General features: G+C 36.3%; 1 protein-coding gene across 4 annotated transcripts in view; it reads left to right on the top strand.

Annotated features, from left to right (window-relative positions):
* Positions 1 to 25,987, top strand: part of LOC142350306 (receptor-type guanylate cyclase gcy-28-like) — a 182,997-nt gene that overhangs the window by 109,965 nt on the left and 47,045 nt on the right. For all 4 annotated transcript variants that reach the window (XM_075402119.1, XM_075402118.1, XM_075402117.1 and 1 more), the window contains 6 exons: positions 10,433 to 10,665; positions 17,892 to 18,080; positions 18,291 to 18,508; positions 24,601 to 24,702; positions 25,185 to 25,322; positions 25,487 to 25,662. In XM_075402119.1, the coding sequence (XP_075258234.1) occupies positions 10,433 to 10,665; positions 17,892 to 18,080; positions 18,291 to 18,508; positions 24,601 to 24,702; positions 25,185 to 25,322; positions 25,487 to 25,662 (1,056 nt within the window). The remainder of the gene's footprint in view (positions 1 to 10,432; positions 10,666 to 17,891; positions 18,081 to 18,290; positions 18,509 to 24,600; positions 24,703 to 25,184; positions 25,323 to 25,486; positions 25,663 to 25,987) is intronic.

Here is a 25,987-nt window from a genome sequence, read left to right as displayed (position 1 = left end):
CCCGAATTTTATAAACATCGCGTTTTACGCTGATGGTACAACTTTAATTACATCTCACCCACAGGTTGAAAAATTATGTGACAATAACTCCATACCTAATTATTTTACACGACTGGCTAGAATCATGAAAAGTTACCCAAGTGACCCACACCTCACTGTCAACAATTCACCAATACCAGGAGAGTCCAAAGTCAAAGTACTTGGTGTTCTCTTCGATAGTGTGCTCATTATTGGAGAATATGTAAAAAAAACACCAAAGAGAAATTACAAAAGCGCGATAACTTACTGAAAAAGATTGCCGGTAGCGATTGGGGCTGCTCAAAGGAGACTCTCAGTGCCTTACAAAGCTATTGGTTGGAGTGTCCTGAACTATGGTGCTCTCATTTGGGCTTCCACAATCAGCAATAAAAACAAACCATCTGCAAACGCAACAAAACTTTGCTTATCGAACAGTTACTGGCTGTGTAAAAATGACTGACATCAATGACATACACAATGAGGGTGAAATGCTAACTGTCAAAGCTCACACTGAAATGTTAGCAGAGCAATTCCTACCCTGCAGTTATCAGAGTCATCGTGCTGATCATGAAACAACCTCTTCAACCAGTTACCAGTTTTCGTCCGATGAGACCGACACAAAGTAATAGTTATAGGGACCGCGTGAAGCAACACACAAATAATAACAAACAATAAATCGCAAAGTTTTGAAAAGTGCGCTTAAACGTATCCACCGACACACGGTACATACTCAGTGGAACAAAGACAGCAAGCAACTAGGTACACCTCCAACAAAGATAGCAGAAGAACAAACGCTGCCACGGATTGCCCGCATCCGACTAGCACAACCGAACTGAATACTATCCCCTGCTAAACTCTTACTTGATGTTCATGAAGTAAGAGTAGGATCTGTGACAGTGTTCATAAAAAGCATTAGTAACTCAATTTGAATAAAAGATGCGCTTAAGTCAGACAACTAGTGACCATTTTCACTGACAATAACTCTGGCTGAAATAATTGACAGGGTTCCATATCACACATGTTTGAGTATGTAGAAAAGCATAAGATAATCAACTACAATCAATTCTGATTTCAGAAAATAAATCGTTGACTAACACTTATTTCATTTACAGACTCAATAAACAAACTGCTAGAAGAAAATTTAACTGTTTAATAGTCCCTGCCAGCCTCTCAACAGGCTAATATTTAGGCGCTCTCCGTTTTACAATTCAAAGAATTTGAGTTGTATTGGGTCTTTTTTTTAAAGATCTGTTCACTTTTTCATGATTTTTAAAGTCAAATTGGAGTAGTTATTTTTTGGTCACGCCGAAAATGGAAGTGGAGCAAAAAAGTGAGTGGTTTTGCTTGTGCAAATTTTTCGCTCTAATTTTGAAGTAGAGAGAAAACGTTGTTCGTACAAAAAATAGCTTTCTGGCTAGTGATTTTTTGTTTGATTTTTACTGTTTTTTCGATTTTTGGATCGGATTTTTTTCTAAATGATTTTTCCAGTCCATTCATAGTTCATACTAGGCCTAGTTTTTTTGTGTGAACCTTATTTCGTTTCTCGCGAGTGGTTTTTTGTTCACTTGTGTCATTTTGACATGATTTTATGTTTTTTTTATTTTTTCGATCTGATTTTTGTTAGAAATTGTTTTCCCAATTCACTCAGTCCAATCTAGGTCTAGTTGTTTGTTTAGTCAGTGACAATTCTTTGAATGTACGTCAGGACTTGTCCTGCTATGTTTTCGCATTACCTTTTGATAATGTTTTTCGTCTACATCAGTCACGATTTTCACGTTTGGCTTCTGACTTACCTCACTGTTTCGTCTGAATGTCTTTTTAATGTCTTTCACGTATTGAATTACGCAATGTAGTGAATACGGTCAATGTCAAAAGAACAAAATCAAATGAAACGTGATAAACTGATAAAGCCCGGTCATTAAGTCATAGTGCGTTAGGTTATCGAAGTTCATTAGAGCGATTGTTAGCTATTATCATTAAGCTTGATTCCCTTAAGTTTAGACGCTGAAGTAAGTAGAGGTTTAGTATCTAACTGAAACTGCACACTGATTTAACTATTTTTGAAACTTACGAAAAATGCTGCCAATTTTAATCTCTTTTTCTGTTTCAATCCTGATGTGCGTCTAGCACGTCAACGGCGGATATTTTCCGGCCATCTGCCGGCTATGTTATTAGTGTTTTATTTTTTGTTAATAGCCGCCCTCATCTTCTCAGCCGGCTATTATAGCGCTCCTATTTTTTTTTACTTCGTCAAACTTTTTTTCGCTTTACCATTTTGCCGCTTTTTCGACATTTTGCGTGAAATCTTTTTGACTTCTCTGGGCTAGTTTCTCTCTTCTCTCGTTCTGCTAAAGTGAATTTGAACATCAGTTGCTCAGCAAAGCAATTCAAAATGAGCAGAGTCAGTATAAAAAATGAAGTCAGAAATAGAAACGGGATAAACCCATAAAGTCCAATTTTAGATGCCCGCTATTTGAACGTCGTTCCTATAAGTCTTAGTTACCATCTCTTATGCTCATTGGTATTGATAGTAGCCCCTGTAGCCTCTCTCTAAGAAACAGAAGTATGTTTAACTACGATGAAATGCCATCTAAATAAATCGGACTTAAAAAAATGTTTTTGAACAAAAAATTTTTTTTTCAATATCTTCTATTCTTTCGATCCCAATCATGCTTATTGGAATCAACGGCGGCTATTTTCCGGCAATCTGCCGGGTATGTTTTTTTATCGAGCAAAAGTCTTAAAGGCAAAATTACAGAGTATAAATTTGGTTTGTTATCCAAAACTATGCTAGAATCCTTTCTTTCTAATGGAAAGCAATGCGTGTAAAACGAAATCATTTATTCACATTGGGTGATTATTAATCGTGCAGTTTCTCATGGAACAATCCTCTTGGGTCCCTAATTTTTGTAATGTATAATAACGATTTCTAGGAAAAGATGAGAACCAATGAAGTTTATAAATTCATAGATGACTCATTTATTTTACCCCACTCCAAATAGGATCAAGACCTTCAAACAAATATCAACAGTTTTTTTCTTTAATGTTATAATTATGATGTTATAATTATTTTGTCGTTTTCTGTGCTTAAGGATTGACAATAATAAATTGACATTTGATGGGGAGCTAAGCAAAATGTTGTAAAAAATTGCTATTGCTGTTAGTTCAGTATGCTTAGCCACCTTAAACAATTTGATATCGCAAGTGATCTTCTATTAAAAGATGAATTTTAGTTCTGAACTTTTCTTGACGAAAATGTTCATTTTGAAGTCTTTGATTTAATTTAGCACTATCAAGAAAGCTGTCAAGTATCCTAAAAAGAGTCTTTCAAAATTGTTGGAAATTATTAAATGAAAGAAAATTCATATATATATATATATATATATATATATATATATATATATATATATATATATATATTTATATATATATATATATATATATTATATATATATATAAGACTCATTATTGACTGGTTAATAGCCGCATCAGCAATTCCGGGCGGCAATTATTGCGCTCCTAATTTTTTTATCGTCTAACAGTTTTTTGTTTCTTCGTCTTACCCTGCCTTCTTGGAATTGACTTTTTCAATGACTTCAGTGAGTTCTACTGCTTTGCAGTTGAAATTTGTGTTCATGACGTCATTTTTAGGTCAATTGCGTGACTCACCTCACTAAAAAAATGACTTCTGAACTCACTTATGGAACTTTACATTTTATGAACGTTTACAATTTAAAGGTCAATAGTGTGCATCGAAGTAGTGTCAAACTTGTATGCCCTAAATCCTGAGTAATAGAGTCTTGAGTTTTAAAATCGAATATTAATTTTGAAAAAGCTCCATTAGGGCTTTTTCCATGTAGAGCAAATGTATCTCATAAAAATGACAGTCCGAATCTAACCCAAAAAGTCTAGCGGTCTATTAAAAAGCTGGTGGTCGATCGGTCGAATCTTAGTTTTTTTAGTTGTTTCTATTCATGGTAGGCCACCAGCGTCTGTCGCAGCTGTTTTCCGGCAATCTGCCGGCTATGTTTTTATTGGTTTGTAAGAATGCTTTTATTAATGCAAATAATCTTTTCAGCTCGTAGCTATTGCTTTCTTTGACTTATTATGCGCCGTCCCTTTTTATAAACTATTATTGATTTTTTTTAAATTTTTTTGTTGTTCGAGTATTTGTTGTTCGTATTGCTATCTTATCCCTCAATCTCATTAATGACTGCTCTCGTCGATTACCAATGCGGTCTTAATTACTCGAAGTAATTCTATCAGGTGGTAGCCATTGCCTTCTCTTACTTTTACACTATTTGCCTTCAAAAAGTTTTACCTAGTTTGTTTGCAAAAATTTGTTTTTTTTTGTTCTGGGATCATTGAATGTCATTAGTAACAGGTTTTATTGACATGTTGCTAATGAGAAATAAGGGAAAATAATTGGTTGCTCGATTTTTACCCTGTTGTTTCAAAGTTTTTGACTCTTGATTGTTTTTGTAGTTCTTGAGGACTTGTTGTTCAGTCTCAATAGTACCAAAACTAGCAGTTCTAATTTGCCTTCTAATGGGATTAAATTGTCAGGTTATAGTTAATTCAATTTTTTGAAGACTTGTGTTTCAAGACTTGTCCTGGTACGTTTTTTCGTCGAACAAAATTTTGTTTCGCTTCCTCATTCTTCTGCGTTTTCGACATTTTGCTTAAAATCTTTTTGACTTCTCTAGGCTAGTGTCATTCTTCTTTCATTCTTCTCAACGTGCTTTCAAACAGCAGTTGCCCAACAAAGCAATTCAAAATGAATACAATGAGAATAAAAAAACGAAGTCAGAAATAGAAACGGGATAGACCCCATAAAGCCCAATTTTCGATGCTCGTTACTTAAACTTTATTTTTAGTTACCATCTCTAATGCTTTTTGATATTGATACCAGCCACGGTGTTGTCTCCTTACTAAATAGGAGTATGATCAGCTCCAAATTGACATCAAAAAAGTTCGCACTTAAAAACTGTTTATGTACAGAAATCTTTTTTCATTACTCTTTTCTCTTTCAATCCCCGTCGTGGTTATGGGAAGCAACGGCGGCAATTTTTTTGGCAATCTGCCGGATATGTTTCATATGGTTATTAATAGCTGCCATCAGCCTCTCAAACGGTTATTATTTTGGCGCGCTCCTTTTTTAAATTAGCTTTACCTTTTGATTACGTTCTTCTTTTTTCATTAATCACGACTTTCACGTTTGGCTTTTGACTGACCTCACTCATTGTTTCAACTGATTGGTTTTTAAATCCATTCACTCGATGAATTGCGCAAGATACAGTCAAGTGAATACAGTCAAGGTCAAAAGAGCTAAATCAAAAGAGACGGGATAAACCGATAAAGCCCGGTGATTGTCATTGAGAATTAGGTTATCAAAGTTCATTACAGTGTTTGCTAGCTGACATTGGTATTCAGCATTTTAACTTTCAGTTTAGATGCTGAAATAAGTATAGTTTTAGAATCCAACCGAAACTGCACGTCGAATTAGAACTTTTTGACACTGAAAAAATTTGGTCAATTTAAATCTTTTTTCCTTTCTCTGTTTCAATCCCGATAAGCGTCAAGCGTGTCAACGGCGGCTATTTTCCGGCAATCTGCCGGCTATGTTAAAATTTGAATTTACTTATAGTTTTTTAAAAAGAGTTCTAATTGGTGTTAGCTTTTATAACCTTCAGCTGAAGTCAGCTAAGCTGGCTTCCATGTACTAATTAGACCACTCATAATTTTTATGGTGAGATAAATTGGATCTTTTCCGTTTGTGCCCCCAGAACGTTATGTGCCCCCAGTTACAAAGCACGTGCCATTAGATAGTAAATCATTATGTTAAGATATGGCATGTGCGTCTGGGGGGGGGTGCAAATAATATGCGGCCACTAAGCTGGGGGGCACAAACGGAAAAGATTCGATAAATGTTGTTGTTTCAATTTCCATAGAAGTCAAGGGTCAATAGCGGATGTTTGTTTTTGATACCTGATTCATTTTTCCTATGTTTTCACAAAATACAATGGTCGTATTATTTGAAAGTTTCGTATGATGTTATGGCAATACAATCTGTTCTAGTCAAGTGTCTTTAACACTGCTATTGGACTGGACGGTTCGTTCAATCATTTTGCGAAGTTGTTACTTTTGCCTGTTTCCTTAAACATATTATTAATTGCTCTCAAACGAAGGTTGTAGCAATTATATTGGTCCTGTCGGTCTGTCTTTTTTATGCGATTTTTTGCTTGACCAATTTTTCTTCTGACGCATTTGACTTTTCGTCCTTAAAAACGGAATAAACAGGTAGCGCCCAGCGGGCATTAAGTGCTCTTAGAGCCTTTCAGCTAACTATTCCTCAAGCATGGGATTCACAGAATCTGTTTTGGAGACTTATACTTATGGTGCGAAGGGCGGTTCTTAGAGATTACCCCCCCCCCCCCCCCCACTGTTACCACCCCATCAGCCCCTGATTCACCCCCCCCCCTCCGCTGCCTGACTTACGCCCCTTCAATTAAGCTAAAGCTAGGCCTCACTAAACCGTGGCTAGCTACTGACGAAGCCAACCGCTCGCCGGTCGTTTGAGAACAATTCGCCTGACGTTAGTCGGTTATGTTTGACTACTTTGCATTGCTAATTGGCTGTAGTTGCAAAATATTGACTCCCACTGCAGTCTAATTTTGTTGCTAATTGATGTGTTGGCCTTGCTCTCACGTTGTTTCAAGTCGCAACAGTTCGTTGTCCCACAGCTGCGAAATAATGAATTAGTACAAAAACTAGAACTTTTTATGTACTCTGTCTCAAGCATCCCTTTCTCAAAAAGAGAATTAAATTGAGGAATTTTACTTCTATGTGAAAGAAACGCTCAATTTTCTGAACCTCATTTTCTGTTACTTGAATACGTGGATCCCTTCCCTAGCCATGTTGCTATGAGGCCTGAGAAAAGATGTGCGTGTCAATTTAATAGTTTCATTTCACAGCCGATCTTTCAGTTCTTTCAACTTGAATGTTATGACATCCCACTAGCAAATTAACATGTTAGTATGCAGCACTGCGCTGTGATAGAATAGTACGCACATGCTGCAATGCCAAATAAGCTGCGACTGCTCAATTTTAGACAGAAACAGAGTTTGAAAAGATGTCAATTCACGAATTTGTTTGAAACAAATATTTTTGCAGCTTTTTTGTTTGTTTTTGTGTTGTTGGTTTTGTGATAATCCGTTTTGTGTTTTAGCAATTATTTTTTTGACCTGCCGACCATTTTGTCATGGCAATTCTCGGCATGGCTTCTTGATTGCTATAAAAATGAAGTTTTATGTAATGCTCTTTGTCCCCTGAGTCATTTTCTGTCTTCGCAAGTTGTGTTTAATTGCTCTCAAACGAAATTTGTAGCAATTATATTAGTCCTGTCTGTCCTTTTTAAATGCGTTTTTTTGCTTGACCAATTTTTCGTCTGACGTGTTTGACTTTTCGTCCTCAAAAACGGGATAAACAGGTAGCGCGCAGCGGGCATTAAATTCTCTTAGAGCCGTTCAGCTCATTAGTCTTCAAGTATGCGGTTCACAGAAACTGTTTGAAGACTCATACTTATGGTGTGAAGGGAGGTTCTCAAAGGTCGAACCGCTCGCCGGTCGTTTGAGATTGGTTATGTTAACAGATTCTGTCACATCTCATCTTTTCACTATAGTATGAGGGTACTAATAGTTTTCAATCCAAATAGTTTCACGAGGAGTAGTATTAGTTATTAATAGCCGCCATCGGCCTCTCAAACGGTTATTATTTAGGCTCTCTCCTTTTTACAATTCAAAGAATTTGATGAATTTGGGCGCTGTCTTTTGTTTAAATTCTGTTCACACATTTTCATGATTTTTGAAGTCAAGTAGGAGTAGTGATTCTGGTCACGCCAAAACAGGAAGTGGAGCGAAAAAGTGAGTGGTTTTGCGGCTTGAAATTTTTTAGCTCTAATTTTAAAGTAGAGTGAGAAAACGGTGTTTGAAAAAAGTTTGCTTTCTCGGTAGTGGTTTTTTGTTCACATGCGGCAATTTCACTTTGATTTTTTACTGCTTTTTTGATTTTTTGGATCGGATTTTTTTTCTAATTGGTTTTTCCAATCCATTCATTGTTCATTGTAGACCTAGTTTTTTCTTTGAATCAAATTTCCATATCTTACTAATGGTTTTTTGTTCTCATGCGGTAGTTTTACAATGATTTTCTGGTTTTATTTTTAAGCTGATTTTTTAGAAATGGTTTTCCCAATTCACTTATAGTCCGTTCTAGGTCTAATTTTTTAGTCAATGAAATTTCTTTGTTAATGAAATTTCTTGGTTAGTTTTACTATTTGCTCATTCTACTCAAAGTGCTTTTAAATAGCAGTTGCGCAGCAAAGTCATTCAAAATGAACAGAGGCAGTATCAGAAAACGAAATCAGAAATAGAAACGGTATAAACCCATAAAGCCCAGTTTTAGATGCCCGTTACTCGAACTTTGTTCTTATAGTCTTGGTCACGGGAGTATGTTCAACGACAAAGTGACATCAAAATAATTTGTACTTTAAATTTGTTTTCCTACAAAATTCTTTGTCATTATTTTCTGTTCTTTCAATTCCAATCATGGTTATGGGAATCAACGGCGCAATTTAAATCTATTATTGTCTTTTTCGCAATTGGAGGTGCTTTTCTGCAGTTTTTGTACTCTCATTCAAATGTTCACAGCCAACTTATCTGATCTAGTGATAGTATATTTCAAATAATTTTCGTCTTAATTTTTATTGAGTATACTTCTTATCTATTATACTTTTAGTTGCTTTGAAATTTGAGCTTTTTTCATTTTGTCTTGTTGACGTTTTTAAAAATTTTTTGCCATTTTAATAATTTTTATAACAGTTTGGGCGTTTTCTAGTTGAACTTGGTTGGTTTCGTGGCTTTGATGTTCTTTCAATTTGATTGGTTTTTATGAGTTGTTTTTCAAAAAATAGAATAGTTTTAGTCGAATTTCGGCCTCATTTGCATTCACTGTATCTTCTGATTTTAGGCTTTTTGCTATTGTTTTCCTCGTTTTCTAATTCATTGTTTTTTCTCTTACTTTTTCCCGTAAGTTGCTTTTTGCTAACCTTATTAACAAGTTATTGTACGTTTTGGATCATTTTTGATCATCTCAATCATCTATTAAATTTTAATTAGAATCTTTAGCTATTTTTGTGCTTTCACATTTCGACGCTTTTTCTGCAGTTTTGGTACTTTTCTTGTTTTTTGTGTGTGAGACGTACATTTTTGGGTTGGATTTAGTTATGTTTAATAGCCGCCGTAAGCCTCTCAGCGGCTTTTATTTAGGCGCTCTCCTTTTTAAATTTGCTTTACCTTTTGATCACGTTTTGCGTTTTACATGAGCCAAGATTTTCCCGTTTAACTCGTGATTTAACTCAATCACTCTTTCAACGGAATGCAATTTAAAATCTTTCACGCATTGAGTAGTAAATACGGTCAATGTCAAAAGAGCAAAATTAGAAAGTGAAAGCCAGTCATTAAGTCATAGTGCATTAGGTTATCAAAGTTAATTAGAGCGATTGCTAACTGACATTAGTATTAAGCTTAATAGCTTTCGGTATAGAAGCTGAAGTATGTATAGTTTAAAAGTCTAACTGAAACTGCACACCGAAATAGAACATTTTTGAAAACTTAGGAAAGGAAAAAATTCTGTCAATTTCTATCTCTTCTTGTTTCTTTCTGTTTCAATCCCGATAGGCGTCAACGGTGGCTATTTTCCGGCAATCTGCCAGCTATGTTAATTTTTGTGGCCTTTTGATTTCGTTGATATCAATTTAAGTTTGTTTTAGTTTAGCAGAGAAAAATATGCTAAATTTTAGTAATTTTTGGTTTTAAGTTTTTTGGCGGCTATTTTTCCGTTGTGTTGCTCGCGAATTAAGTTTGAAGCAATTATTGCAAAAGTGTGTGTCTTTTTTTCCAAATTTTGCGCTTGACGCTTTTGAGTTTTAGTTCTAAAATATTTTTGACGCTTTTGCGTTTTGGCTCTAGAATATTCTTTGACTTCTTGAGTGACTTTTTCGCACTTCAGTTCTTCTTTTTTTGACTGATCCTAGTTGCTCCCGTTCTGAAATTAAGTTCGCTCATAAAAGTAATTGTGAGCGAACGGAAGTCAAACCTATTGTAGCTAAGTGGTTAAGATGTTAGACTGGGCATATTTACAAAAGACGAATCATGGCATCTTTTCCGTATATGAGCAATTTTTAACCGCAAGAATTGAATTTGTTTTGTTTAAAAGAGACGCATGAGCTCAGATGCAGCACAGGTTCAGACATTGCTTCACATCTAAAGGAATTGCTATACTAGTCAGTTGGCTGTCCTACTGCTCAAAGAGAATCACAATAATCGCTAATGTAATCTTTCTTTGTGTTTGTTTACAGGCAGTGGAGGAGGTGCAGTATTCCTGAAGAATCTGCAGAATCACGCTTCCCTCCTCTATTCCAACGCCTCCAACAATTCCCACTACAGTCACCCCCACCATCCCAACTACCACCACTCCTCATCCCTGTCGTCTATTCCACCCCCAGGCGGAACTGCACCAGGATCTGGTCAAGGGGGAGGGGGCAGGCTCTCCCTAATGGCACCAACACGCAAAACATCTTCTGTCTTCGCAGTTAGTACCTAGAGCTATTTGAAGCAAACAGGTGCTAGGTTTAAAATGCTTAAAGGTGTACAGTGCCACAGTTCCCCAAATACATTGCCGGCCCAAAACTCCTATGGACATTTGTACATATCTTGCGAAGCGCGCGCGTAGGTGAAGTCACGTAACCTATACAAACTGAGATGAATTATGAAGACAAAAAGAAGAATTTAGTGATAGACGCTCTTGGGCTCAATGGCTCCATATTACTCAGGGCTGTGAAGTGACGAATTATCTGAATACATTTACATTTAATTTAGATGACAATGGTTGGTGGTTTTTTAACAGGCACCAAAGGGTGCCAATGTTCTGGAAAGATTGGAAGTATCGGTGTGTTTTTATATTACTTATAGCCAAGGTTATTGTGAATCTTGCCATGGTTTTGTCTAACTGGTCCTTGTCAAATTCATTGCGACCACTTCACTTCTGGCGCTTGTGACATTCAGTATCTTGATTATTATGTGCCTCTCTAATTTCAGTCACTTGTTGAATCGGGTTTTGATAATAGTTATGTACTCAGGGCAGTTGCTCTTTCTTTCTTTCAAGTTAGTTTAATTGCACCTTTTTGCGTTTCAATTTGAATGTTTGGAATCAACTCAAGAGGGCTTGTATCTGGGCTTTAAAGAACTTTGTGAAATCTTATATCATTACTAGCAAAGGAACAGTTCAGCAGATGCTTTCCAGTCCCTAAATTGATACAGGGAAAGGCCATTGTCATTTTGCAAAAATTTATTTGTTGCGGAATATTAATTTTTTGCCACTTTTGGTTTGTTTATTTTTTGTTGGTTTATTTATATCATCTTAACTTACTTGTGAACAATTCAAATACAGTGGAAATTAGATATGGAAGATGATGCTAGTCAGCTCAAGAAACAAGTGGAACAGTTGCAATGCTCGGTATCCGGTTTAATTGCAAAAAATCAGGAGCAACAAGGTAAAATTCAAAAACTAGAAAAAGCAATTCGATATAAACGAGCGACTTAGAGCCCACGAAAAGTATAACGGGTAATGATCGTTTGATCATATGCAACCCGTTTTTCGACCTAACGGAAAGGAAATACGTTCTAAAAACATTGGTTTTTAATGACTATCTGCAGTGATTAAAATCTTAAGATAAGTCTTAGGGAAGATCGGATTAAAGCTTCTCAGAAATTACCAGGAACAGCTACTGATAAGCAATTTGACTCAGTCGTTTGTAAGTTTGTCTCTTTTGACGAAGAGTTTTTGGTGCTGGACGCAAACAAACTAAAGTACTCTGAACATTCAGTCAATTTTCCTAAACGAACGCTGAACAAAATTTGAAGCCGAGCTTTGAGCGGAAGCCAAGAAACAGGGTGAAAAAGTGACATCTCCCGACCTCACGAGACTTTTCAAGTGCTAAACTTTAAAAAAACTGATCAACTTAATAAAACCTTTTAAAGAGGTATTTGAGTTTTGTGACGTGTATTTACGTGTGATGTGACGACAGTCTCTAATTTGAGTTTAAATTTGCAAAGCAGTAGTCCTTTAGGTTATCCCTCTGAAATATTTAACATTAAAAAGTAGATTTTTACGGATTTTTTTCCTTTTTCTTTAAGTTTCGTCTGAATCATAAGAAAATACAAAAATATCTTTTCTTGAAAACAAACAAAAACTAAGACTGCAGTTAAGCGTCCCAATTAATGAAATAAAAGAGACATTTTCATAAATACATAAAAAAAACTGGTGAGTGCAATTACGCGTCACTGTTTTTCTCATCAAATGAGCTCAGGCTTTTAGCCTTGGGGAGGTACAACGCAATAATAAAATTTTATAACCACACGTTTTTCGAAATATTTTCCTACTCTTTGAAATATCGTTATTAACTTCTCAATCCTAAACCGCTAAAAAAACATATGCCATTTAATGTTAGTAGAAAATGGTCATCCCATTTCAGCTTAGACCTATTTAAAGAGAAAATGGAAAATTTCTATTGCAAAATATTAGATCCTTAACAAAAAATCTACCAGTTTTAGTAATTAGTTTAGAGTTTTTACCATTGGCAATCTGCCTAACAGAAACTTGGCAAAACAAGAAATAAACAAAGAGCTTTTGCAACTAGATGACTATCAACAAATTGTCACGGTTAATAGAGAGGGAACAAGAGGAGGACGTGTTGATATTCTTGTCAAAATAAAATATCAGATTTTAAACAACTGTGACGTATGTTAGTCATGACTGTCATTTTTTATCAATAAAAAGACATTTTCATAAGTTGAAAGATGTCCTAAGTTGAATTTACTTGAGACCAAACATATCAGAAGAAAAATTAAAAAGTATTTAGATTCAATAGGACATGCTGGTTTTTGAGAAAGGTTGCTTATCGGTCGTCTGCGGTGAGTTCAACATAAACCATCTAAAACATACCTAAAGAAAAACATTTGCGAAATGTTTTGATGATTTTTGGTCTGAAATATTTGGAGAATGAAAACTTGCCTTGACGCAATTTATTCGAATGTCAAAATGGATATGAGGGTGTTACATGCAGCTTTGACAGATCACTACTCACTGCTCTTTGAGGTTTCTGACTACAAGGGGACTAGTTTTCGATAGAAAAGCAGTGAAATGAGGGGATTTGAATGTCTGGTCGAAACTCAATGATGCTTATTAAATAGCAAAGTTAGATTTTTACTTGCAACATGAGATACACAAGTTTGCTGCAACCTCGAGCAACCCAATTTTGAGGCAGCAATTAAAAATTTTCAGCTCTTGCTTCACAATTGTGTAGAGAAATTAGCTCCTGAAAAAAAAAGACAACAAAAATCATGGGTGGGCAACGAAGTAAAACATAAGCACTTGAAAAACGACATAAATACCAAATGTTTCCACCTTTGGAGACTGCATCTCAAATCCTGAATGTTTACTGGAAGATGTTTTGTGTAATGAAGTGTATTTTTCGTGCTGCCAAAAGAGGTAGAAAAAGCATAAGCAGCAACAGAAGTGTTTAGTTTTTGCTCTGTGGTACGAAGCTGCTACGAACATGCAAACAAAACATAGAAGCAGTGACACAATGTAAGCGCTTGCTTCCCGATCCAAGAAATTTTGTCTTGAAGGAGGATTTTGCCGTTTGGCAAAGATATTCGTGATTTGAACTAACAGCATGCGAAATGTGAAACCCTCAATGAACTCGAAAAACTCCATCCAACTCTGCTCGCTCAGTCCACCACGTGAGACAAACACGGTTCTGTGCCGGCCACTCGCCCCAGATCTGCAAGCACCCCTCAGGCAATCCCGCTCGCACCACCCTTACTCCTCTGACACCGTCTAGTAGTCCCCGGTTGTTGGAATTCACCCGACGTTAGTCGGTTATGTTCCGAATGTCCTTGTGTCTTTCTTTAACCTGAGTTGAATTCGTAAGAAATAATTTTCTGAGCTGGCCGCGGCACCTATCTGTAAATGTGAACAATTTAATATGGTTTTTGAAGTAGATTTATTTTTGTTAATTTCTGTTCTTTTGCAAATCTTATTTTAGCTTATTTTTTTGGCCTCTTATGTCGAGCAATTTTTCACTGATGCCGTTTTTTACTCTTGAATTTTACTTAGCAGTTTTGCTTTTCATTACGCTGATCCCAAAAGTATCGATAATTGTAATACTTTTTCATTATTTATTTCTTGTTTGAACCCTATTGTTCAATTGGCCTTCTGGTCAGGTCTGTGTAATTGCTTTTTCGTTCAGTTCCTTAGATTGTATTTCAAGACTTACCGCGCTGTTTTGATACTCAGTCAATTTTTTGTTCGGGGAAGTATAAAAAATTGATTACCCATGGGCCTGGCCAGAAGGCCAATTAAGCATTGGGGTACAATCAAACAAAAAATAACAGTTTTGTAATTGTCAACAGTTTTGTCAGCGTGATGAAATCAAAGGCTTTCAATTGAAATTTAACAGTGGGAAAATGGATGACGCTTCAGCATTTTTTCACTGAGGCGTTCAAATAAAACACCAAAATACAAGATATTAGCAAAAAAGCAAAGAAATTAGCAAAAGATGCGCTAGACTTATCGGGGTCAATGTCTCTTGTAGGAAAGTGTATTTTTATAGCTGCGAAGCTGTAAGCTGAGCGAAGCTATATTGCGGTGCTCTTGGTTTTTTTTTGTTTCGTCGTCTGACGCCTTTTTTTCGTTTTACATTTGTTCACACAGCAAAGCTGAAAAAGTCAAATTTTCTGAATGACTTCTTCCTCTCACTAACGGCATTTGCGCGCGTGACGTCATTTCTCACTCGCTTTAGCAAAAGTTTTTAGGTTATTTGCGTGATTAAATTTTGATCATACGTGACTTACCTCACTCAATAAATTGACTTTTGCACTTTAAAATTTTTTAATTTGAATTTGTTTAAGGTCAAAGGAACTCATTTGTGCTGTAAAGGTCCCTAATAAGAGGCTTCTGCGTAATGAATTTAAACAAGCTTCATTAATTTATCGCTGAATAATGTTTTTTACCTAGTTTTTTGAGCGGCGTCGATTTTTTTTCAATTTAAATCTGAATCTGTTTCTATCTCTATTATACGGCACGCAGGTCTATTCTTTCGCAGCTATTCCGGCAATCTGCCGGCTATGTTTTTTTTATTTTCTCGTGGTTCCATTATATATCGGTTGCATGGGAATCAATTGTGGCTTCTTTTGGCAACCTGTCTGGCATGTTTTAGATGAGTGGGTTTTGTTAATTTGTTTTTATTTACGGAGATGTGTTGGTGAATTTCAAAGGCTGCTAGCAGTCGTCTTGATAATCAGGGGGTTTACTATATTTTGAATAATCATTCGATTGTCAGTTTTTTGAATGTTAAGGTAGCTCTGAACGTGTTACATGCAGCTGTCACAGATCAATGTTCACTCTTCTTTATGATTTCTTACTACAAGGGGACTGGCTTTCAATAGAAAAGCAGTGAAGTGAGGGGGTTTGAAACTCTGGTTAAAACAGTGATTTTTACAGATTTTTATTTGCAATATTTAATACACGAAATCGATGAAACCTCGCGCAACTTAGTTTTGAGGTAGCAATGAGAATTCTTCAGCTCTTGCTTCACATATTTGTAGAGAACTTTGCTCCCGAAGAAAGGTTGCAGAAAGAATAAAAAAATTCATAGGTGGCTAACGAAATAAAACGACAAATATCAGTTGTTTCCGCCTTTGAAGACAGCATCTCAAACCCTGAGTGTGTGTACTGGAAGAAGTTCTGTTTAACAAAGTGTAATTTGCGTGCTGCCAACAGAGGTAGAAAAAGCCTAAGCAACAACAGAAATGTTAATGATAAAAGATTTGTGCTATGGAGAGAGGGCGAGTTTTTGGCTCTTTGGTACGAAACTGCTTCGAACAGGCAAGCAAAATATAGAAGCAACGACCCAACGTAAGCACTTGCTTCCCGAGGCAAGAAATTTTGTCTTTAAGGAGGATTTTGCCGTTTGGCAAAGATATTCGTGATTTGAACTAAAAGCGTGCGACAAGTGAAACCCTCAATGAACTCGAAAAACTGCATCCAACTCTGCTCGCTCAGCCCATCACGTGAGACAAACACGGTTCTGTGCCAGCCACTCGCCCCAGATCTGCAAGCACCCCTCAGACAATCCCGCTCGCACCACCCTTACTCCTCTGACACCGTCTATTAGTCCCCGGTTGTTGAGTGCATTTCACCCGACGTTAGTCGGTTAAGTTCCGAATGTCCTTATGTTTTTGTTTTTATAGCTGCGAAGCTGTAAGCTGAGCGTAGCTATATTGCGGTGCTCTTGGTTTTTTTTGTTTCGTCGTCTGATGCTCTTTTTCGTTTTACATTTGTTCACACAGCAAAGCTGAAAAAGTGAAATTTTCTGGATGACTTCTTCCTCTCACTAACGTTATTTGCGTGCGTGACGTCATTTCTCACTCGCTTTTGCAAAGTTTTTAGGTTATTTGCGTGATTAGATTTTGATCATACGTGACTTACCTCACTCAATAAAATGACTTTTGCACTTTAAAACTTAAATTTAATTTGAATTTGCTTAAGGTCAAAGGAACTCATATGCGCAGTAAAGGTCCCTAATAAGAGGCTTCTGTGGAATGAATTTTAACAAGCTTCATTAATTTATCGCTGAATGTTTTTTAGCCTAATTTTTTGAGCGGCGTCGATTTTTTTTTCAATTTAGATCTGTCTGTTTCTATCTCTATTATATGGCACGCAGGTCTATTCTTTCGCAGCTATTCCGGCAATCTGCCGCTTATGTTATCTGAGTTGAATTCGTAAGAAATAATTTTCTGAGCTGGCCGCGGCACCTATCTGTAAATGTGAACAATTTAATCGTTCAGTTCCTTAGATTGTATTTCAAGACTTACCGCGCTGTTTTGATACTCCGTCAATTTTTTGTTCGGGGAAGTATAAAAAATTGATTACTCATGGGCCTGGACAGAAGGCCAATTAAGCATTGGGGTACAATCAAACAAAAAAATAACAGTTTTGTAATTGTCAACAGTTTTGTCAGCGTGATGAAATCAAAGGCTTTCAATTAAAATTCAACAGTGGGAAAATGGATGACGCTTCAGCATTTTTCCACTGAGGCGTTTAGATAAAACACCAAAATACAAGATATTAGCAAAAAGGCAAAGAAATTAGCAAAAGATGCGCTAGACCTATCGGGGTCAATGTCTATTGTAGGAAAGTGTATTTTTTTCGTGGTTCCATTATATATCGGTTGCATGGGAATCAATTGTGGCTTGTTTTGGCAACCTGTCTGGCATGATTTAGCTGAGTGGGTTTTTTTACTTTGTTTTTATTTATGGAGATATGCGTTGTTGAAATTCAAAGGCTGCTACCAGTCATCTTGATAATGAGGTGGTGGTTTCCGATACTTTTAATAGTCGTTCGATGTTTTGAGTAGCAATGGAGAGATTTTCCTGGTTGACCATTGAAATTGTTTTTAATTGCTCTCAAACAAAGATTGTAGCTGTTACATTAGTCCTGTTGTCTTTCTGTATAATTTTTTTTTGCTTGACAGATTTTTTGGCCTGACCGTTTCAATTTTTTGTCCTCAAAACTCATTCAATTTATCAATTGAGCTTTTTCTTAATATACCGAGATCAGGAAAGTCTATTTGCTAGCTCTTCAAGCTATCATTATAAGTTTATCCACTGTTTTTGATAATTTATCAGTTTGGCCGAATGGTCTGAACAAAATGATGACCAGGAGAAGAAGTATTGTGTATCGTTTGTGTTCAGGTTCGTAGGATCAGTCATCACCAGGGTCCCCTGGGCTCCTCCTCGTCCTCCTCCGGGGGAGGGGCGGGAGGAGGGGGTAAGGACAAGAAGGACGCTGCCTCTTCTCTCTTGGCTTTCGACAACAACGCATTCTCTCCCTTTGCCAGACCAGAGCCCAGATACGTCTTCCCAAGATACAGAAAGTACAAGGTATATGCACGATAAAATAGACATAAGTCTGTTCGTAAAGGTAACAAATCTAATATCAAGACTGTATGAGTTAATCTAAAGAGTAATGGAAATAAAATTGGTGAATTGAGTGAGGTGATTCCCGAATATAAGTATGTCTGAATGGCGTTCTGTATTGGTGTTGTGTTGTATCTGTGTATGTATGATTTGGTATGTTTGCCGTGTGTATAGGTGGCTGCGCGTCCTTTGAAAGAGTCAGTGCAATTTGAGTTGAACAGGAAGAGACTGATAGAGCTGAAGAACCTCAAGTCTCTCTCGCATGAACACATAGTAAGATTCATCGGCTGTGCCATCGACAGCCAGACCAAGTTCATAGTGTACGAGAACTGTGCCAAGGGATCCCTCTATCACTTCCTCAGATCACCCATGAAGGCAGACCTCTCATTCAGGTATCTATCTCTGTATCATACACAGACATACAACACAATTCATTCACACCCAACCCGCTCCTATTCATCTGTGGTTCAAGAGTACTTTTTGTATCTCGCCTGTAAGATATTTTATTAATTAATAGACTCGAAGAGAAGTATTGGTTTTCTTAAGGTTTTTTTCAATAGCAGCGAAGCGATAGCGGCTATTATTGGGGACGTCGTGGTTTTTTTTACAATTCAAAGAAATTGAATTGTATTGGGGCGCTGTCTTTTTTTTTAAGATCGGTTCACATTTTCATGATTTTTGAAGTCAAATTGGAGTAGTGATTTTGGTCACGCCGAATTTGGAAATGGAGCGAAAAAGCGAGTGGTTTTGTGGCGTGAATTTTTTTGCTCTAATTTTAAAGTACAGTGAGAAAACGGTGTTTGAACAAAAATTCGCTTTCTCGCTAGTGGTTTTTTGTTCACATGCGGCAATTCCGCTGTGGTTTTTACTGTTTTTTTTTTCAATTTTTTGGATCGGATTTTTTCTAACTGTTTTTTCCAATCCGCCATTCATAGTTCATTCTAAGCCTATTTTTTTCGTTAGAATCAAATTTACATTTCTCGCTAGTGTTCTCCCTATCGACATTTTGACATTGATTTTCTGTGTTTTTTACTTTTTTGATCTGATTTTTTAGAAATGGTTTTTCCAATTCACTCATAGTCCGTTCTAGGTCTAGTTTTTTGTTTAGTCAATGAAATTTTTTTGAATTGAACGTCCTACTATGTTTAAGATTGTTCACACATTTTCATGATTTTTGAAGTCAAATTGGAGTAGTGATTTTGGTCACGCCCAAACTGGAAATGGAGCGAAAATGCGACGTGAAATTTTTTGCTCTAATTTTAAAGTAGTGAAAAAACGGTGTTTGCCCAAAAATTCGTTTTCTCCCTAGTGGTGTTTTGTTCATATGCGGCAATTTCACTTTGATTTTAACGTTCTTCGATTTTTCGGATCAGATTTTTTTTTCTAAATGGTTTTCCCAATCCATTCATAGCTCATTCTAGGCCTATCTTTTTTTCTGAACTAAATTTTCATTTCTCGCTAATGGGTTTTTTTACATGCGGCATTTTGACATTGATTTTCCTTTTTCTATTTTTTTGTTAGGATTTTTTTGGAAATGATTTTCCGAATTCACTCAGAGTCCGTTCTAGGTCTAGTTGTTTGTTTAGTCATTGAAAATTCTTTCGAATTGTACGTGAGGACTTGACTGCTATGTTTTTTAATTCGCCGTCTCCATCGATGATTCCTACGACTTGACGTCTTGGAATTTACTTCTTCAACGACTTCAGTGACTACTGCTTTGCAGTTAAAATTTGTGTGCGTGACGTCATTTCTGCTTTCAGGTCAATTATATGACTTACCTCGTTTAGTGAATTCTGAACTCACTTATGAAACTTTGATTTTCAAGTACTTTTACTAGTTAAAGATCAATAGTGTGCATCTAATTAGTGGCAAATTTGTATGCCCTAAATCTTGAGTAGTAGTCTTGAGTTTTTGATTTCGAATATCAATTTTGAAAAAAATTGTTTTTACGGTTTTTCCTTATAGACTGTATGTGTCATAAAATTGACAGCCCGAATTTAATCGAAAAATTTTAGCGGGCTATTAAAAGACTGGTGGTTGATCAGTCTATCTTATTTCTTAAGTTGGTTCAATTCATGGAAGGCTACAAGCGACTATTTTCCGGCAATCGGCCGGCTATGTTTTTTACCGGAAGTACTATTCATTCAGACGGCGTTTTGATCTTAAAGGGAAAGAGAAAAATTGCCGTGTGAACTAATTTTTTCTGAGCGAGAGAAGTTTTTTGATCATGCGCTTCGATCAGTGAATGACTTTTCAACTTCGAAAATGTTTTTTTTAGCTGTTTTTTGTCCAATTTGCCCATCTTTGCTTATATTTTAGTTTTTTGTACAAAATAGTTTTTAATAGAAGCTGTATTAAAATGTGAACCTCGGGAACTGATGCCACAGTATTTTTTGTGTGAGTCTGATAATGCGTTTTCAATGTACACGTTTTTCCCAATTTTTTTTTTAATTAATTGCCTTTTTTGGATTTATTTCTTCAATTTTGGGTCTTAAAGCAGGTTTTTTTCCATAAACTAGTGCATATGGCAATTTAACTTTGATATTTCATGCATTGAATGCATCTTTTTAACGCGAAGTATTTTTGTTTTATGGAGTTCTACACATGCTTGCACGAATTTGGCAGTTTTATGTCCAATTTTTTATAGCTGCGAAGCTGTAAGCTGAGCGTAGCTATATTGCGGTGCTCTTGGTTTTTTTTTGTTTCGTCGTCTGACGCTCTTTTTTCGTTTTACATTTGTTCACACAGCAAAGCTGAAAAAGTCAAATTTTCTGAATGACTTCTTCCTCTCACTAACGGCATTTGCGCGCGTGACGTCATTTCTCACTCGCTTTAGCGAAAGGTTTTAGGTTATTTGCGTGATTAGATTTTGATCATACGTGACTTACCTCACTCAATAAAATGACTTTTGCACTTTAAAACTTAAGTTTAATTTGAATTTGTTTAAGGTCAAAGGAACTCATATGTGCAGTAAAGGTCCCTAATAAGAGGCTTCTGTGGAATGAATTTTAACAGGCTTTATTAATTTGTCGCTGAATGTTTTTTAGCCTATTTTTTAAAGCGGCGTCGATTTTTTTTCAATTTAGATCTGTATCTTTTTCTATCTCTATTATATGGCACGCAGGTCTATTCATTCGCAGCTATTCCGGCAATCTGCCGGCTATGTTCTTAGTTTTTTGTTTGTTTTGGATTTAAATACTCGAAAAGTCTTAGAGTGCACTGTAACTGATCCTAATTTACTTTTACTAATAATCGAATAGTTTTGTGTCGTTTAGTATCTGAAATTCAAAGATTTTTTTTCATAAGTGCAATATTGAAAAGTTTTGGCAACTTTAATGCAAAATATTTGATTGTTTTCTATCTTTGAACTATAAATCTACGACTAGAAATCAAAAACAGGTTTTTTTGTTTTTTGTTTGTTTTTGTTTCTGTTCTTCTCCCCATTCTAGCATGTATCAGTCTATCATTTTCCTGAGACCTATAGTTCGGATCAGCTCTTTTCCGTTGTTAAAATAATAAGGATTTTAGCCTTTTCTTAGATGTTTTTGTTTGCCATTCATTTCATTTGACATAATGCGGTACTGAGAATTTGCATGAAATGCCGTTTCAAATTTTTGGCTTCTATTTACTTTTTACGAATAATATTGGTGTCTTTGTTTTAAAAGTTTTTACTGACTGTCTATCTGGTTTTTTTGTCTATTTGGTGATTAATTTTAAGTTTTTCAACTACTTTGCTGATTTTCAAGCCTTTTGGCAATTTTTGGCTCATTTTATCGTTTTATTGAATTTATTTCCATTTGAATAAAAGCCTTGCGGCTCTAGGCCTTATTACTGCAAGGGGTACAAGTTTCTTTTGCTACAAAGAGGTCTCTTTCTATGCAATTTGACAAAAATTGAGAAATTTTTTTTACGATTTTTTAACTTTTTCTCAAAAATAGTGATGTTTTTTAAGGCTTGGCTGATGTTTTGTGGTTGAATAACTAGTTATCATAACATGGAAGAACGGTTTTTGTTTATCTGTCTATTTGTACTACATGAAAAATAGATTAAAATTTTCCTTATTTTTTTATTTTTTGCCGAAATTTTCTTTCGTTGTTTGACTAAAATCGTCATTTTCTCTGCTGCATTGTTGTTTTTTTTTGCATGGAAACATTAGTTATCTGAAAAACCAGTTCTTTCGTTGGATACGACTCCGTGGTGTTTCCGGAATTCTTCCGGTTATGTTTTCCAATTCGTCGTCTCCGTCGATGATTCTTGCGACCTGACTTCCTGGATCTGACTTTGACGTCATTTGTTCTTTTTAGGTCAATTGCGTGACTTATCTCACTCAAAAAAGTGACTTCTGAACTCACCTAATGAATTTTTTAAACATTTACTAGTTAAAGATCAATAGTGTGCTTCTAAGTAGTGCCCAAAGTAGATGCCCTAATTCTTGAGTTTTAGAGTCACGAGCTTTTGATTTCAAATGTTATTTTTGCAAAAACTGTTTTAGTGCTTTTCCTTATGGAGTGAGCGTATGAGTCGCAAAAATGACAGTCCGTTTCTAACCAAAAAGTCTAGTGGTCTATTAAAGGACTGGTGGTGAATCTGTCATCTGTCTACCTTATTTCTTTTTTTGTTTCTATTCCATGGAAGGCCTCAGGCGTCTATCTCGGCTATTTCCCAACAATCTGGCGGCTATGTTTTCTAACCCTTACTTGTAAGTACTTAATACATAATTCTTTTTGTAAAGTTTGATGGAACCATACATGTACGACGGAAGTAGTGTTCTTTGACTGAGATGAATTAGGCAAAATTGTGTTGATTTAATTAGCAGAAGCTAAAACATTATCAGATACATTTAAAAAATGTTGGAACAACAATACTTAATCAAGTATCTCCTCAGTTAAGCATCTGCAAAGAAAAATAAGTAAAGAGTGAAACGAATCATTAATCTCGAGTTTTCTAATGGACTGATGACTTCAGATGGGAATTTTGTTGAATTCTACGTCAGGACTTGTCCTGCTATGTTTTTTTTAAAAAAAATTCGCATTACCGTTTGATCACGTGTTTCGTTTTACGTGAGTCACATTTTTCAAGCTTGACTTCTGACATATTGCACTCACTGTTTCAAATGAATGGATTAATAGTCTTTCACGTATTGAATTACGTAATGTAGTCAATACGGTCAATTTCAAAAGATCAAAATCAAAAGAGGGATAAACCGATAAAGCTCGGTCATTAAGTCATTGGTGTTAGATTATCTGAGTTTATTAGATCAATTGTTAGCTGACTTTGGTATTAAGCTTAATAGCTTTCAGTTTAGAAGCTGAATTAAGTACAGTTTTAGAATCTAACAAACTGAACACCGAGTTAGAACTTTTTTTGAAACTTTCTTTTTTGTTTCAATCCCGATGTACGTCAAGCACATCAATGGCGACTATTTTCCGGCAATCTGCCGGCTATGTTACAGTGTTTTGTCTAACAGTTTATCTGACTGGTTTTCGACTGACCTGTTTGGTCTTTCGTCTGGAGACACCAGATGAACTGGTGGAGCCAGAGGACATTAAGTTGCTGTGCAGTCCTCTTAAATATATGCAGGTCTACGTTTATTCTCAGAGAACCGTTGTTGAAAAATAGTAAGCCACTAAATTCTCAAGCCATCTCAACTTATTTTATTAGTGTGTTTTTAAGTAATTAAAATCAATGAAAGTTGGCTGTACCGCGCTTTTGTCTTAAGTTTCTCGCCTTTCTAAAAATAATTCCCATTATAGCTCTCCCCCGCTTAGTAATCATACCGTGTAGCCCCATCATGGTAAACATAATGGGGGCTATAACTTGGCGGGGAAGCTATAACGAGAAAGACCCAGTTACATCTTAGCAGTACTACTTTATGATTCTAACGTCTAGTTCTCTAATTGGTGGAAGTGTCGTAAACTGGCAATTATTCAACGACGCGTTCTGAAGTGGGTGTTAAGCAAATAACATTTCAGACATAACGAGTACCTCGAAAGCCTTCTGGTGTCAAAATTTGTTGCCAATTAGTTTTGTAATACTATGCAACGACGACATCTTGTTAAACAGAATTTAGAACTCGTGAAATGTCGCTAAAATGTATGATCATTGGATAGTTTCAAAATGGTTTTTAAGTGCATAAATGTATTTACGCAAACAAATGAAATCTCAAATTTTGACTGGACACCTTTAATCTCATTTGTGGCACATTTGTGCAATAAGTGACACTGACTTTTGCAATTTATGATTTTCTGGTTAAAAAAGAATTTAAATACTATGGTTATTGTCCAGTCAATTGGTCGGGTGTGTTGAACTAAATGATATCAATGAAAAAACTCACTCTCATAAATCGAGTAGCAAACCAATTTAGTAATAATGAAAAAAGGAGACGATGGCATGGAATGTGTTTCGGCAATACTCTGGTCCTCTAATTTACTACTTCATGGCTCTTATGTGATAATAATTGTGATATGTTGTGTTGTGTTGATAGGTTCTCTTTGATGCTAGACATAGCAAGGGGTCTCCACTTCCTCGTACAGAATGGAATGTTCCACGGCAGACTCAACGCAAAGACATGTGTCCTCGACAACAGGTATGAACAAGAGACACGTCATTATACACTGCTCCATTCTCAATGCTACTACTCAATACTCCATAGAGCAGAATTTGCTCTGAATTTGTTTTGGGGGTGATAGTGTACATGGTAGTCATATCCAATTATAGAAGTTTTATTGCTCTCCGATCCCAATTGACAAACTCTAAATGCTCTTTTCTCATTCGCTTTTTTTTCACGATAATGCACTCCTTAATTGATAGGATATGAACATAAATATGCTCAGAAAAAATTAATCTGTTGCTGGGTAATGATAGATTCATATCAATTCCCTAGAGCAGCTCACGAATGGCCAAGTGAAGAGAAGTTAAAAGCTTGGTCAATATACTGCATTACATAATAAATTATTTCACATTGGCATAATTATGCTAAATAGTCTTTCTGATAGTTTTAACAAAGGGGGAAAACTGTTGGCTGTTGATGTTGTATATATGTGTGTGTATGTGTGTGTGTATGTTTAGGTTCGTGTGCAAAATAGGAGACCATGGGCTGTATTCTCTGAGGAGTCCGCCAGTGTTGGATCTGAGCAGACCAGACATGGGCACAGAGGACAAGTACTATGTGAAGTACGTCTACATGGCACCAGAGATACTCAGAAGGTATTGTATATTGTATGTGTAGATTATCTCCTCCATCTCTCCATTCCACGTCAGATGTGTGTTCAGTGTCTATGAGACACTAATGTATCCTAATGTCCTCTGAGAACATTTTGGTTTGGAGAGAAGAAGATGTGTGATGTGTGGATGTGTTGTGTTTTGTGTAGAGACCAGGTGCCCACTTGGGGTGAGATGCAGCACACGGAATTCGACCACGTGATGCAGAGGGCAGACTATTACTCCTTCGCCATAATCAGCCACGAGATCCTATATCAGAAGCAGCCCTTCCATATCACCAACAGAGACTACACACACAGGCAGAAACTAGTCGAAATCATCAAAGGTATACACACACACACACATATTTATACTACACACTGTATACTACACACCCACTCACTGCCCTCTCTCACCTATACCACCTCCACTACCATTTTGCACCCACCACCACCAACCACACTCCAACGATACAATGGTCGGGTTGTTAAACTCCAACAACTTGAATTTTGATTCTCAAAATCTATTAGTCCTCCCTTGAGACTCCTTTGAGGCCATCTCCCGTGTCGACTTTAGTCCGACAGAGTCACGGATCAGATAGTCTCTTAGCACTGTACTGTAAAGCGATGATGAGGTAGAGTGAATGGGTTGAATGGATGATGGGATTGTTA

This window comes from Convolutriloba macropyga, chromosome 12, assembly GCF_964194025.1.
Source record: "Convolutriloba macropyga chromosome 12, txConMacr16.3, whole genome shotgun sequence".
Lineage (NCBI taxonomy): Eukaryota > Metazoa > Xenacoelomorpha > Acoela > Convolutidae > Convolutriloba > Convolutriloba macropyga.
This window is presented reverse-complemented; position numbering and strand designations above follow the sequence as displayed.